Source organism: Alexandromys fortis, unplaced genomic scaffold (genome assembly GCF_014885135.2).
Source record: "Alexandromys fortis isolate MF-2015 unplaced genomic scaffold, M_Fortis_MF-2015_v1.1 scaffold_90, whole genome shotgun sequence".
Lineage (NCBI taxonomy): Eukaryota > Metazoa > Chordata > Mammalia > Rodentia > Cricetidae > Alexandromys > Alexandromys fortis.
This window is the reverse complement of record NW_026067985.1, coordinates 6,672,411-6,687,125: the sequence shown is the minus strand read 5'-3', so window position 1 is coordinate 6,687,125 and position 14,715 is coordinate 6,672,411. Positions and strand designations below refer to the sequence as shown.

Genomic DNA, 14,715 nt, shown 5'->3' with positions numbered 1-14,715 from the left:
AAAAAAAAAAAAAAAACACAAAAAAAAAAAAAAAAGAAAAAGAAAAAGAGAAGAAAAAAAGAAAGAAAGAAAAGTGGCTTGTGGAAAAGGAGGGGCAAGGAGGGAGGGGAAACGGGGAAACTGCGGTTGGCATATAAAATAAATGAAATAATTTTTTTTTAAATATTTATTTATTTATTATGTATACAATATTCTGTCTGTGTGCATGTCTGCAGGCCAGAAGGGACACCAGACCTCTTTACAGATGGTTGTGAGCCACCATGTGGTTGCTGGGAATTGAACTCAGGACCTTTGGAAGAGCAGGCAATGCTCTTAACCACTGAGCCATCTCTCCAGCCCTGAAATAATTTTTAAAAAAAGAAAGTTCCTGCAGTGAACCAGGTTCTTTAAGCAGAGCAGTCAGTGCAGCATCAAATGTAAGTCACACAGCACACTACAGCAGCGGGTCCTCTCGGGGGAATGGCTCAACCTTCTGAGGCACAGTAACTTGGGAAGCAATCGGAGTTGCAGGAACTGAGACATGAGCTTTGGTTTAGGGTGTGTGACAATGTGCCTGTTACCTAGCTGACATGAGCTTCAGGCTATGAACCCTCTAAGGCCAGGCCAACTTACCTTGTTCGAATTTCAGCCAAGAGCCGGACAACTGCCATGACAGGTGCTGAGCCATCTCCTGTTGCAGGCAGTGAGGTGTGGATAGAGAGGCTTCCCTCCTGAGGGAGCAGCATGGACTGCACCGCCTGGACTACCTTCTCAGTAATGGACAGCTTATGAAGAGGCAGTGCCTATGGTGGGAGTGAAGGGGACAGGAAACAAAGGTGTTATGAACATGTGGCTATCAAAATCACTGCAGAAAATCATAAACTGGGTCAAAGCAACCAAAAATAACATAATCTATGAAATCTCCCCAGCTAACAAATGATGAACTTTCCCACCAATGCTGAAATCTTTACAATCAGTATGTAAACACATATCACAGGTGAAGGTGAATCCCTTCTCTATAGTGTTTGCATGCCCCACAGCAACACAATATTGACAAAGCAGGTAAGCATCACCTTACCTCTGACCTTGGAACACAAAGTCTAGACAAGGGAATAGTCAGTGTGTCTGCTGCTTGAGACGTCCTTCGGCAGTCTACAGGAGGGAATCTTACTGTAGCTATACCTTCCTGTTCATTGATAGAAGCCACAACTCCAATGCTTCCTGATATTCCTCTACCTAAAACCTAGAGATGGAGATTATTAACACTGTCTGCCATGGTCAAGTGGGAGCAGCTCTCTAGAAGGACAAGAGGGAAGGACTACACAATTGTCATTGTCAGTGCTATAATAAACCACTGATTCTGATGGCGATCCAAGCCTAAGACATGATCAAAATAGCAGGGCCACAACCTCACAGCAATATGGGACATACCATCATCTCAAACTTTCATCATCAATGCTACCCTAGGATACGAATACCATAGTTAACATCATACAGTTCTGCATTAGCATTTGAATAATGTACAGAAGGATGTCAGTGAGAACCTAGGACTCTCTCAGATTTGTTCCTTAGCATCAAGGAACAAGGTCCTTCTGGGTAAATGATAGCTGTGTAAGGCGGCTGGTTAATGGAGGAGCAGTGATAATGCCTGGGGAAAGCAGTGGTTACCTGGACCTCGGAGCCTATCTTGATTGTCTCTTTAAAGCCTCCAAGTGCGCAGAGTGCAGCAACAGCCTGGCGTGCGATCCTCTGAAGTTTGGCAAGTTTCCTGCCACTGCTGCTGCCATTTTCCAGGATACTTTCTGCATATTTCCCCAGTTGTGGAATGTACATCAGTGCTCTGGACAGAACCTGTGTGTAACAAGGAGGATGACAGAGCCTGGAAAGACAGCTCCATAGTTAAAAGCACTGGCTGCTCTTGCAGAGGACCTGGGTTTGGTTCCCAGCACCTACATGGTGGTTCACAACTATCTTTAACTCTAGTTTCAGGGGATCTGATGACAATCTCTTCTGACTTCCACAAACACCAGTCATGCATGTAGTACACATATGTAGGCAATACATAAGGTATGCAAATATAGGCAATACATTCACACTAAGATAAAATAAATGAATCTTTTTTTTAATTTGTTTACTTTGTTTTATTTTTGAGACAGGTTTCTCTGTGTAGCCTTGGCTGCCCTGGAACTCACTTTGTACACCACACTAGCCTCAAGTTCAGAGACCTGTCTGCCCCTGCATCTTGAGTACTGGGATTAAAGGTGTCTGGCCTTTAATTGCCTAGCCAATAAATAAATAATAAGGGGGAAAAAAAAGGAGGCCAGGCACTGGGAAGAAAATATTGGCTACTGGTCCCAAGAATAGTGGAATGACTAACAGTGCCCTAGGGTCCAGCTATCACATGAACTCTGCATATAGAAGAGACCAAAATTACTATACTAGGTGTGACCAGTAACATTCTGCCCTCAGGTACCTTTGTATAATCAGACAGATCTAGAAATATACAGCTTCATAATATGGGAGATTCTAACACTGTATTACAAACTCACTAAAATCAAGCAGTCATTCACCTGAGGGGGCAATACCCAAGGCCTGTATCTCAACATTCAGCTCTAGGGCATGTTTCAGGCTCTGGCCTGAGGAGTGGCAGTGGAAAGGGAAACTAGTTATAGAGCTGCAGTTCAGGCAACTAGACTACCGTTGTGATGGAGCAATGCAACACGGGAGCACTTGGCATTGCAATCACACACAAAGGCCTCCTTAGGACTGCAGGTATGCTGAACATGGCCAATAAATCAAGGATACATGACACCATAATGTCAGTACCACGCTGATGCAAGCAAAAGGAAACAAGAACTGTCACTGTCTCCCTGACCACTGTCCTGACATCTGCAAGTCTGCAAAGTCAGAACCAGCAGAGGCAGGGGAGACTCCAGGAGAACAGGACTGTATGACTAATTGGGAACACTCTCTCCTGGGAAGACCCTTGCTATGTATGACTATAATGCTGCTTCATTCTTGCTCCCTTGGCTGAATAGAAGCCCCATGCTAACCTTTTCTGCCGTTGTGGTCCAAATCTGAGCAGCATTTGATTCAGGCGCCATTAGCAGGCTATGAAGCAGGGCAATCACTTCTGCAGCCATACTGTTTGCCACATGCCCACTGATGAAGGGTCGCACAGGGTCAGTCCTACAAGTGCCAACATGAATAACTTTCAATGCTCAGTGATGTTTAAAAGTACAGAAAAGCGATTTCAGAGTGAATGAGGATAAAAAGATTTCCTGCTTATACATGGCAAAGGGCTTACATTTCACTGGGAGTTTATTGACTGACAAGTCAAGCAAAATCAACACTAGGAAGAAACCACTTCTTGAACTTTCTTTGTGCCACGTGAAGAATCTGAGTATTGTCTGTCTCCCAAGGGTTCACAATAATTAAAAGTGGTACTGATGGTAGGCAGTGAAACCTATGGGAGGTTCTTAGATCACTGGGGACTTGCCTTTGCAAGGCTTATTTCCAGCTAGGGCTATATAAAATAAAAGCCTGAGTTTGGCTCATTCAGTGCTCTTTTAGCTCCTAACTTGAAATGTGAAACAATTGCTTCCAACAGGATCTGTCACCATATGACACAACCAAGAACTGGGCCAATACCAGTACTATGCCCCAGAACCTCTAAACCAGATCTAACCAGTATCTCAAGTTAGGAAGTGCTGACTAGCACATTCTGCAACAATGGACCCTAAGCTGTTTTTCTGGGTTTTTCTGCTTGTTTGTTTGTTTGTTTTTAACCACAGAAACCTTGGGAATCAAAGACAGGCACAGGCTGCAGCTAATCCTCACCTATGAGTGCACAACACCATGATAAGCTCCTTGACTCTAACCCTAGAAAGGGAGGTGTGTGGTCAGTTGGGACAGTGAGGAAGCACTATGTGCAAAGCAGTTCACTAACACTCAGAAGACTCCCTTATCTGTCATGTCCACTTGGCTCTCATGGCAGCTTCAGCACTGCCTCTGTGGTTCTCCCCTAGAGCAATCCTACAACCATGAGTGGTTCTGGCCTCTCCTTCTTATTTTCAGCAGATTAAGGGATGGTATACAATTAAAACCCTACTATCAAACACATTATGTCTGGAAGAATCCCAACAGGTGGTACCTCCTTGAGAGGCCTACCTGGCAAGTTCAGAGTTCCTCTCTCGGCAGATGGAGGTTTGGGCAGTTTTCTTTTTGTCTCCCGTAGACAGGCCGCTCACAGTCTCTGGGTTGATGGATTCCACTGGTGGTCCGACACTGACAATGAGGCCTGACTGTGCCCACTTGGTTGCTTTCCGAAGGGCAGCTGAGGCCTCCTCTGTGATCACTTCACAGCAGCCACCCTGCATTTGGGTTGAAGACAGCACACTGTTCATTTCATTCTTCCTAACTTAGGTTCTCTCAGATCTCCCCGTCACCAAACACAATGTGAAACATATCACAGGACAGACATTTCCATAAACTCGGAATCCTTTAGATTTTGCTTTGTAAATGGTGACTTTGTGATTCTTGGGTTCTGCTCTAAACACATCTTACAATCTGATTGATTGGTTTTGAGTTAGGTTTGTTTCTAGATGCGCTAATGAATTTAGCCATCTCTTATTTATAGATACAGAAATTCTATTTTATTTGGTTTTCAAATAAAACAGAAGAATATGCTGTTGTCTTATGATGTATCCCTGGATAACCTGGAACTTTTTTTCTTTTTGGTTTCTTGAGATGGGGCTTCTCTGTAGGTTTTTTTTTTTTTTTTTTTTTTTTTGAGCCTGACTTGGAACCAGCTTCGAGCCTGCTTCTGCCTCCTGAGTGCTGGAATTAAAGGTATGTGCCACCACTACCCAGCTAGCCCGGAACTCTTGAAATGTCTATTCACCCATGCTTGACACTAATGAGTATTAACACATCTCATAACAATACCTGTTTTAAAAAAGTTTTTCATCATTGTTGCTTTTATTCCTTTAATGAGTTGTGAATGCGAGCATGTTTTATATCTTTATGATCTTTTTGTCTATAATTCTCTTTTGTCTGTCTTTTTGAGATTGGTTAGCTTCAAACTTGTGATATAAAATGGGAAACCTTAAACTTCTGACCCTCCTGCATCTTCCACATCTTGAGCACTAGGATTACAGGTATATGTCACCACTCCTGGTAAACCAAAGTGCTAGGGATCAAAGTGCTGAGTTGCATCCTCAGTCTTTCACCTCTCTTCAATTTCATAATTATTTTATGACTATAAAACTTTCTTAAAAGGGCTAAGAAAAATATATAGGTCAAAATTAAGTTATTTTCCTAGATATGTAGTTCAGTTGGTGGAGTGCTTATCAAGCATGTATGAGACTCTGGGTTTAATCTTCAGCCCTGCAAAACCAGGCATGGTGTCGTAATCTGTAATCCCAGTACTTGGGAAGTGGGGGAAGTAGAAAGTTACTCTCGACTATTTAGTAAATTTGAGCTAACATCTCATATATCTTATTTATGTTGCTCAGGTTAGCCTTAAACTGAGCTTCAGCTGGGACTACAGGCCATGTCACCACACCCAACTGAATTAACTCTTAAAATAACGACTTCTTTCAAAAGCCCAAAGTGTGGCAAATGAGTTCTTCCATCAGCTTTCCTCATGAGGTTACCTTGGTCATGTCTCGGTCCATCTTCACAACTTTTTCCATGTTGGCGCCGGTACCAAGTCGAAAGGGTCGTCCTTCTGAGCTACTGCAAAAAAGAAGGCAGAGAAGCCTTTTACTTTACGGAGAGTGTCAGAACGGGGCATGTGTATTCAGCAAACAGTGCTCAGGCTCTGTTTAGATGCCAACACTGGCTTCATATTGTGTGTGTGTGTGTGTGTGTGTGTGTGTGTGAGTGGGTGGGTGGGTGGGGGGGTGGGTGGGAGAGAGAGAGAGAGAGAGAGAGAGAGAGAGAGAGAGAGAGAATACATGCTCCACAGCATGGGTGTATACATCATAGGACAATTTATAGGAGTCTGTTCTTGCCTTCCATTAAGTGGCTTCTGGGCACAAACTCGGGTCACCAGGCTTAGTGGCAGTGGGTTTTATCTGCTGAGCCATCATCTTACTGGATTTAAAATTAGCTCTTAAAAATCCATAGACTCTTTTTAGAAAAATAACTTTCATAATTATAGATATTTTAGGACCCAAAACAAAGTTTGTTTTTAAGAATTCAGATAAACATGGCAGTTTTAAGGAGTTATAAGGCAGTTATAAGGAGGTAGCCTGGTACACAGGAGGCTCAACAGCAGCATGAATGCAGTGCCTGAGGGAAGGCCTGCCTTTTGCTCCTAATAATCTAGCACCCTCTCCTCCAGAACAGGCCTCATTATATCAGTTTTGTGATGGCTGTGCAGCCACATGCTCTTAGAGATCTTCACCTGAGCACTTACTATGACCATGCTTTCATTATGCTGTCCTGGCAAACAAGGGACCCAAACCATAGGGATGACTTTACAGATTACTCATATCAAGAGAGTCACTTGTCTAAGTTCCCCAGCAAGCATCCCCACTGCCTTGTAATGATAATTACATGTTTTTGTTTCCTTGTTGAGCCATTGTATTATTTATACTTCATTCATTAATGTTTTAAAAACTTTCTTCTTTTCTGCCTTAGCTGAAGAGTGCCAACATTTGAAGCACTGTCTTTCTCACAGCCAGAGTCACTGCAGACCCACAGGAGTGACACAGTGACTGGCTCACCACATGCTTGAGTTCTCCTGGCTTAGACAGGAAGCACCAAGTCACAGCTCACACTGGAGTTCTGGAGGCCTAGGCCTGCGTTCAGGGGTGGCAGTGACAGTGCGTGCCTACTTGGGTTGTCAAGAGGGCTGAAGCAGTCACCATATGCACAGTGCCTGTGACATGGGTGGTCTCTGGTGGCATTGCTACTATAGTCATTGCAGTCACCTCAGCAATGGCTGGAGGACTTCATGGGAGGACTGATCTTCCCGCTTGTGGATGAATATGGAGAGCTTGCCGTCCACTGCTTCACTCTCTTCTCCAGGATCTTTATCTCCTTTTAAGGGATTCTTAGGACTGGTTTTTGTCAATGTGGTGTCAGGTTCAGAAGCAGTTGGAGAAAGAACAGTCTGACATCCTTAAAGCAAAAAAAATTCAAGGTCCATTCAGAAACACTGCAACACTGTTTGTGCAGTTCCCCATACATAAGAAGCTTCTCACTTCTCCCTCTCCCACTATCTCTCTCTTTATCATGGAACACACAGGTACATTTGGGGCCTGGCTACAAGCAGGAGCTGAGTTCCTAGCACCATTTTCCTTTTCAGGCACTCCTCACCTGGGACCACATAGTCTGCTAGCTTGGCTAAGAGCAGAGAGGCGATCTTGGAGGCTGGGTCACTAGGGTCCTCCTGTTCACTGTTCAGGGAGGGGACAGAGTAGCTCCAGGGTGGGAGCTCCACATTCCCACAGTCCTCTACGCTCATCAGAGGCAAAGCTGCACGGCACAGCTGAAGAATGATCAGCACTAGCTTTGGGGATGGACGCTGGTCCAGCAGTAGGGAGAGGAGCTTGGATACACAGGCTGGCTGGCTCAAGATGGCTTTCCCTATGTGGCTCCTGCAAGACAGGGAGAAAAAGACTGTTATGCTGAGAAGGAATCATCCACCGACATCAGAAACAAGTGTTCCCTAGGTGAAGCTAGACAAACCAGTGAGCCCAGACCACAGGAAGAAGGCATGGACTTGATATTATGAGTGCAGAGAATGGCAGTCTAGAGCAAGCAAACAATAAGTGTTTATAAAACTAACCAATAACACCTGCATCTTTTCTGGAGCCTCGAACTCATGTGTCCAGAGGGTTTCCAAGGAGCACCATGGCTAGAAGCTCAAACTAGGAGCTATGCAGTTCTGAAAGCGTGTGCCAGCAGGAAAGCTGTCACAGTACTCCAGTCCCTAACACCAGTGACTTGCAACAGCTAAACATAGTGGCCCAGCAAAAGCCAAAGAACACACTATCATGTAATGACATGGGAATGCCCATGGAGTGATCTGGAATGACCACATACTGTGAATATGTCTTATAACCATTGGTTAATAAAGAACTTGATTTGGCCAACAGCCACGCAGTATAGTGCAGTGGGAAATCCAAGCAAAAATATAGGAAAAAAAAAAAAAGGCAGAGTCAGAGAGATGCCAGCTAGTCACTGGAGAAGAAGATGTCAGAGCAATACTGATAAGCCATGGGGCACATGGCAATACATAGATTAATAGAAACGGGTTAATTTAAGAGTCCGTTAATAATAATTTAAGAATCAGCTAATAGGCCAAACAGTTTATAGTTAATTTTTAAGTCTCAGAGTGGTTATTCAGGAACTAGTGGACAGGAGAGAAACCTCCAGTTAGAAATCACCCCTCTTTAAAGATATAGTGCAAAAGAACAAAGTAATTACAAACCCTGACTGATTCAATGAGTGTGTGGTGCAGAGAATGGAACCTGGCTGGGGTCTTGTACACATCAGACACCATCAAGCTACCCACCAGCCTAGACTGATCCTTTACATTACTTTGAGATAACCAAAATTTGGGTTTGAAATGCAGGTGCACATGCCTGCAAGGCCATGAGCTGGTGCCATCAAGTCATAAAGCAAACAACAGTATATTACGCTTCTAGATAATCCTCACATGTTGAGACTAAATACTACGTCTAGATGACTTTTTTTCTCAAAGCACCAGTATATCAAAAAGGTCTGGGGACTTGGATATTCCAACAAATAGAAGCAAAAGTTACTCCAGCCACTGAAGGGAACAGGTTGCTCCAGGGCCTTCCATACCTGGAAAGGTCATTGAGAAGACTCAGGACATCTTGCAGGGCATCGTTTCCAGCAGCCTGGTTGCCACAGCACTCAGTGGCTCGGGCAAGGTGGTTGGTGAGGAGACTGGACACCTGACGGGCCAGCCCTGAGTGCACAGCCTCTGTGGAGCCACCTTCAGAGGTAGAAAGAAGGAAAGGAAGAGCAGTGAGCACTGAAGGAGAGCATACCAGTAGGTATAATGAGTGCTTCCTCTTGGTCTCTCTCCATCTCCCTGTATGGTGAGTCCTCCCTCTCCATTTCCCTATATTAAAGCATCCATTAGACTCATTTTATCTTCCATTAACCAGTCAGAGTCTCATTAAACAATATCTATGCATAACAGTAAATACTGAGGGAAGACCTTCTCATGAGAATACAATACAATTAATTCATGCCCGTCTGTTCCATAGAACTATGTTAGTACCTCCACTGCGGCCCGGGTTCCTGTCATGCTATCATTATTTGTTCACCAATTTCGTTTGCCAGACACAGTTCTTTTTTTGAGATTTATTGTTTTAATATGTGTGTGTCTGCATACGGGCTGCACATGTATGTGCAGATGCCAAACAGGCGAGAGAAGGAATAAGGTCCCCTGAAGCTGGAGTTACAGGTGGTTGTGAGTTGTCCAATGTGGGTGCTGGGAACTGTACTTTATCCTCTGAAAGAACAGGAAGCATTTTCGAGCTGAACCAACTTTCCAGCCCAAGACCATAGTTCTTAAGGGAACAATAACTTAACTTCTTTTCTATCTACTCTATAGTATAATAGGTTTTTAAGCAATAGAATACAGCCAGGTACACACTTTTAATCCCAGTATTTGGGAGGTAGAGGCAATTAGATCTCTGAATTCAAGGCCAGCCTGGTCTACATAGTTAGTTCCAGGGTAGCCAGGACTACACAGAGAAACCCTGTCTCAAAAAACTATGAAAATTAGAAAAAAAGAAAAAAAGAGAGACATTAGAATACAAAGTGAGGGTTTGCAAATTGGCTCAGTGGATAATCATGCTTATTGCCAAGCCAAACAACCTGAGTTTGATACCTGGGACACACAAGATGAAAGGAAAGAACTAACTCCCACAAGTTGTCTTTTGGACTCCACATGTATACCTACATACACATGTATGAACACAAATAAAAAAAAACTCACATACAAATATATGTAACAAAAAAATTAGGGTATAGTAGCATATACATTTAATTCCAGCACTCAAGAGGCAGAACAAGCAAGTGAATCTCTCTAAGTTAGTTTGGTCTACACAGTGAGTTCTAGGATAGCCAGGGCTATATAAACCCTACAAAAACCAAAAACACAAACAGAAAAGAAAACAGAAATTCTTTTTAAAAAAGTACAGTGAGCCAGGCAGTGGTGGCACATGCCCAGTGCTTAATTCCAGCATTCAAGAGGCAGAGGAAGGTGGTTCTCTGTGAATTCGAGGCCAGCCTGGTCTAGAGCTAGCTCCAGGATGGGCTCCAAAGCTACAGAAAACCCTGTTTTTGAAAAAAAAAAAATGCATAGTAAATGAATAGGCAGATAGACAGACAAAGTAGATGCACAGACTTTGGACACTGAGAAAGAATGAATAGGCAGATAGACAAACAAGGTAGATACACAGACCTTGGACACTTGAAAACTATTCTTTAGTTAGCTTTTAAAAAATTAAGGCCAGGGGAAGTAGAAAAAGACAAGATCTCCTGAGTAAATTGGGAACATGGGGACTTTGGTAAGGGTTGAAGGGGAGGGGAGAGGCAGGGAGAGGAGCAGAGAAAAACGTAGAGCTCAATAAAATTCAATTTTAAAAAATCGGCAAAGGAGTAAACTACAAAAGAAGTAATTCAAAAATATCTTTTAATAAAAGTTTAACGTCTTCAAAAAAAAAAAAAATTAAGACCGGGAGGTGGTGGTGCGAGCCTTTAACCCTTAACCCAAGGCAAAGGCAGGCTCACCTCTGTGAGTTCAAGGCCAGCTTGGTCTACAGGAGCTAGTTCCAGGATAGCTAGGTTTGACACAGAGAAACCCTGTCTCAAAAAACAAACAAACAAACAAAAATTAAATGTAGCTGGGTGGTGGTAGCACACACCTTGGATCCCAGCTCTTAGGAGGCAGAGATAGGTGGCTTTCTGAGTTCAAGGCCAGGCTAATCTACAGTGTGAATTCTAGGATAGCCAGGGCTACACAGAGAAATTGTGCCTCGAAAAATGAAAAGAGTAAGTAAGTAAGTAAGTAAATAAATAAATAAATAAAATAATTAAGTGTATGAGTGTTTTTCCTGCATGTATGTATGTGCACCATGTGTGCCTAGTACCCACCCTTAAGGTGAGAACAGCATGTCAGGTACCCTTGGACTGGAGTTACCTATAGTTGTGAGTAAACATGCAGGTGCTGGGAATTGAACCCAGGTCATCTGCAAAAGCAACAAGTACTCCCAACCACTAAGTCAACTCTTCAGCCTTTTCAAGTTAACTTTTAAAGCTGGACTGCACACCAAAAGTAGAATATGAAAGTATCCTCTTTAAAATACAGTGGCATAATCATTTCACAGAAATATGGAGACTGTTAGTACCATATAAACAATTTCAGAGAAATTATCTCAGTTTTGGGGCTAATATCTTCCTTACTGGGCAGGATGTTACCTGGTGTGCCACAGGGCATCTGTGAGCTTCCACAGTTGGTGAGGACCACCTGATTAATACTGCCTTCTCCTATGCCACTCACAGTGATAGAGAGGAGTCCCACTGCTCACCTTCTTCTTTCTCCCACTCCACACAGCGGTTAGCCAACACCTGGAAGGCAGCCCAGGCCATGGTGGCCACCTTCTGCTTCTTTGTCTGCTTCTCACTAGAGCTGGACTCGGTCTGACTGCTCAAGCTACAGAGTCGGTCCATGAGCTGCACAAGGCCACTGCGCACCAGGCACTTCTCTTCACTCCTGAGGAAGGGCAGAAATGGAATGAACCACACAACTGACAAGCCTTTGTGAAGATCTCAGGAAGGTTCGAGTTATTAGAGAGGGGTGGAATATATTGGTACCTTGTTTGTACCATTAGGACACTTTTTTGTACCCAGGACACTTTTCCTATTGTGGTGAGCCCTTAGAAAAGGGCTTTCAAAATCAGGTTTGTTCATATAGAATGTCAACTCAATAATAGATAAAATAATTATCTGTTTTCAAAAAAGATTATTCATGTGTTGTGTCTCCACATTTATTCATGCACAGTGTGTGTCTGGTACCATTGAAGGCCTAGGAACTAGGGTTGTAGACAGTTGTGAGCCGCCATGTGGGTACTTGGAACTGAGCCCAGGTTCTCTGGAAGAGCAGCCAGAACTTCTAACTGCTGAGTATCTCTCCAGCCTCCCCCAACAAGTAATTATCTTATTATAGGGTATTCAAATGAGTCCATGAATAGTTAACAGCTCCAAGCTACTAATTAAGTGATCCAAAAAGAAAATAATTGTACCAAGACAAAAGATCCTTGCCAGATATGTCTTTTTTTGAACCTCCATATCTGCACAGTAATATAATCCTAATGGCAACATTTGGTTACACAGCAACTCAACTAAGGAACTTTAGACACATGCCAGTAGGACAGAATCTTTAGAAGGTATTAGATAACCAAAACAAAACAAATCCAATTATAAGATTTTATTTTTACTTATGTGTATGCATTTGTGTCTAGTGTGATGAATATCGTGTATGCAGGTGGCTGCACATATCAGAAAAAGGTTTTGGATACCCTGGAACTCATATCCTCAGCAAGAGACATCTTTCTAGCTCCCCAAATACAATTTTATAAATTAAAAAACAGGATAAAACAAAACAAAAAAATTGCCTTCTGCTTAGTTGAATACATTGAGTATAATCTACACTTAGCAAATGGCATGTGCGCACTCACCTAGTGTAAGGTATGGTACACAGGAGTCCAATGCTGTTTGCACAAGCAATAGGGTAACGAGCACACAGAGACACCACAGAGGTCATGGTCTCACCAAAGGCTTCCTGGACCTGCTCCACCATCCCACCACAGGTGAGCTCTTCAATTCTATGAGACAAGAACCAATGTGTAATGAGGGAAGCACAAGAGCCCTTCCAAGAACCCAGTGCTAAGAATCCAGAGCTAAAAAAATCTTGGAGATCACCAAGCTCAGTGTCAAAAGCTGCAGAGCCATAGAAAAATGTTGGGAAGGATTCCCAAGGGTCCCTTAATAAGATGTTCCCCATGTAGGAGGACCCCAGGCAATCTTGGCTTAGGGAAAGTTACAGAGGGCTCTCCACTACAGGGTTCTTCAGACCCTGTGATAAAGCTAAACACACAGCAGTTTTAAGAGCGGGGAATGCATGTAATAATAAGCATGAGACATGTCTGTCATATCCTGGGCAGCACTGAGGACTGGAAAGGTAGTGACACTAATGCAAAAGCAAAGATCTAGCCAGGTTAGACAGTATCTCCTTCAAGTTCATGCTACAATTACTAGCGGAGGACAAGAGCCAGGGAAATGAAAAATAATCCTTTTCCAATGAAAAAATTACAACATGGGACTGATTCTATTTCAATTAATATTAACTGAGAGCTGAAGTTATAGTTTTACTTACAAAGATTTGCAATGTAACACTGTCTATGAGAACAAAAATAAACATAAATAATGTAGAGTTTAAAAATAGGGAACTGGGCCAAGAGACAGTTCAGTGGGTAAATGCCTTGTCTGCACAAGTCAGAATTTGCTTTCTGGAACAGAAATTTAAAAAGCTGGATGTGGTGGCACCTTTAATACTATACTCCTATGAGGGTGAGGGTAGGGGACAGAGGCAGGACCAGCCTGAAGCCCATGGGTTGGCAAGTCTGGGGGATCCACTGCTGTGACAGAAAATAGACCCTGCCTCATCAAGGTGAAATGAAAGAACTGAGTCTCAGAATTCTCCTATGACTGCCACACATAAACCATGGTTTTTGTGTGCCTGCCTGTACACATGCATGTCCACGCATACACACCCGCGCACACGCACAAGCACACACACACACACACACACAGAGAACAGGGTTGTTGAGTATGATGTAGTCCCTGCTGTGGAAGCAGCATAGTGGAGACCCACAATTAAAGAAGAACAAACACTAAAATGCTATGAGATTGTATGTTAGAATGTTATTCTTTGAAATTTTCTTCATATTTTCGAAATTTTAATAAGTGATATTAAAGACTGTGCAAAAATGGGGAAATGGTTATCAAAGTAGGGGTGGCTGTCTGAATATTTCCTTTCAGGTACCCTGGAAATGTAGTCATAGGCTTTGTCACAGGGATTGCTAACATGGTGGTCTCTGAACAACAACCAGGGAGGCCCGATGGACTGAAGCAAGACCTAACATCCCGTCTTTTAAGCCTCTACCATGCTAACACTGTTTCTTAAAAAAGGCACGAGGTTTTCTGGCTGACAGAACCTTCTCCAGACATTCACTTGAGCAGTCACGGACCCTATGTTTGCTGGGTATTGCATCAAACACCACCAGAAGGCACAAGGCCCCAGTGGCAGCTCCAGCCTTTTCTGTTCTGCTGAGGGCCTCAGACCCCAACACGAAAAACTACCCAAACATAAGCCAAGGCCTTCTGAGTTAGAATCTATAATGATGATTTGAGAAATTGATCAAATAAAAATTATCACTAAAGTGTATAAAAGCATGGAGACTGCATCACTGCAGTTAATGCAAAACAAAAGAAAATAATGATCCTGGGCTGGAGAGATGGCTCAGAGGTTAAGAGCACTGCCTGCTCTTCCAAAGGTCCTGAGTTCAATTCCCAGCAACCACATGGTGGCTCACAACCATCTGTAATGAGGTCTGGTGCCCTCTTCTGGCCAGCAGGCATACACACAGACAGAGTATTGTATACATAATAAATAAATAA

At 43.1% G+C, this 14,715-nt stretch overlaps 1 protein-coding gene across 9 annotated transcripts in view; it reads right to left on the bottom strand.

Annotated features, from left to right (window-relative positions):
* Positions 1-14,715, bottom strand: part of Hectd4 (HECT domain E3 ubiquitin protein ligase 4) — a 182,052-nt gene that overhangs the window by 63,744 nt on the left and 103,593 nt on the right. For all 9 annotated transcript variants that reach the window (XM_050158911.1, XM_050158912.1, XM_050158919.1 and 6 more), the window contains exons 33-43: positions 12,714-12,860; positions 11,565-11,749; positions 8,803-8,956; positions 7,309-7,589; positions 6,921-7,110; positions 5,637-5,718; positions 4,150-4,352; positions 3,033-3,168; positions 1,648-1,830; positions 1,058-1,222; positions 613-782 (exon numbers count right to left, since the gene is read on the bottom strand). In XM_050158911.1, the coding sequence (XP_050014868.1) occupies positions 613-782; positions 1,058-1,222; positions 1,648-1,830; positions 3,033-3,168; positions 4,150-4,352; positions 5,637-5,718; positions 6,921-7,110; positions 7,309-7,589; positions 8,803-8,956; positions 11,565-11,749; positions 12,714-12,860 (1,896 nt within the window). The remainder of the gene's footprint in view (positions 1-612; positions 783-1,057; positions 1,223-1,647; positions 1,831-3,032; positions 3,169-4,149; positions 4,353-5,636; positions 5,719-6,920; positions 7,111-7,308; positions 7,590-8,802; positions 8,957-11,564; positions 11,750-12,713; positions 12,861-14,715) is intronic.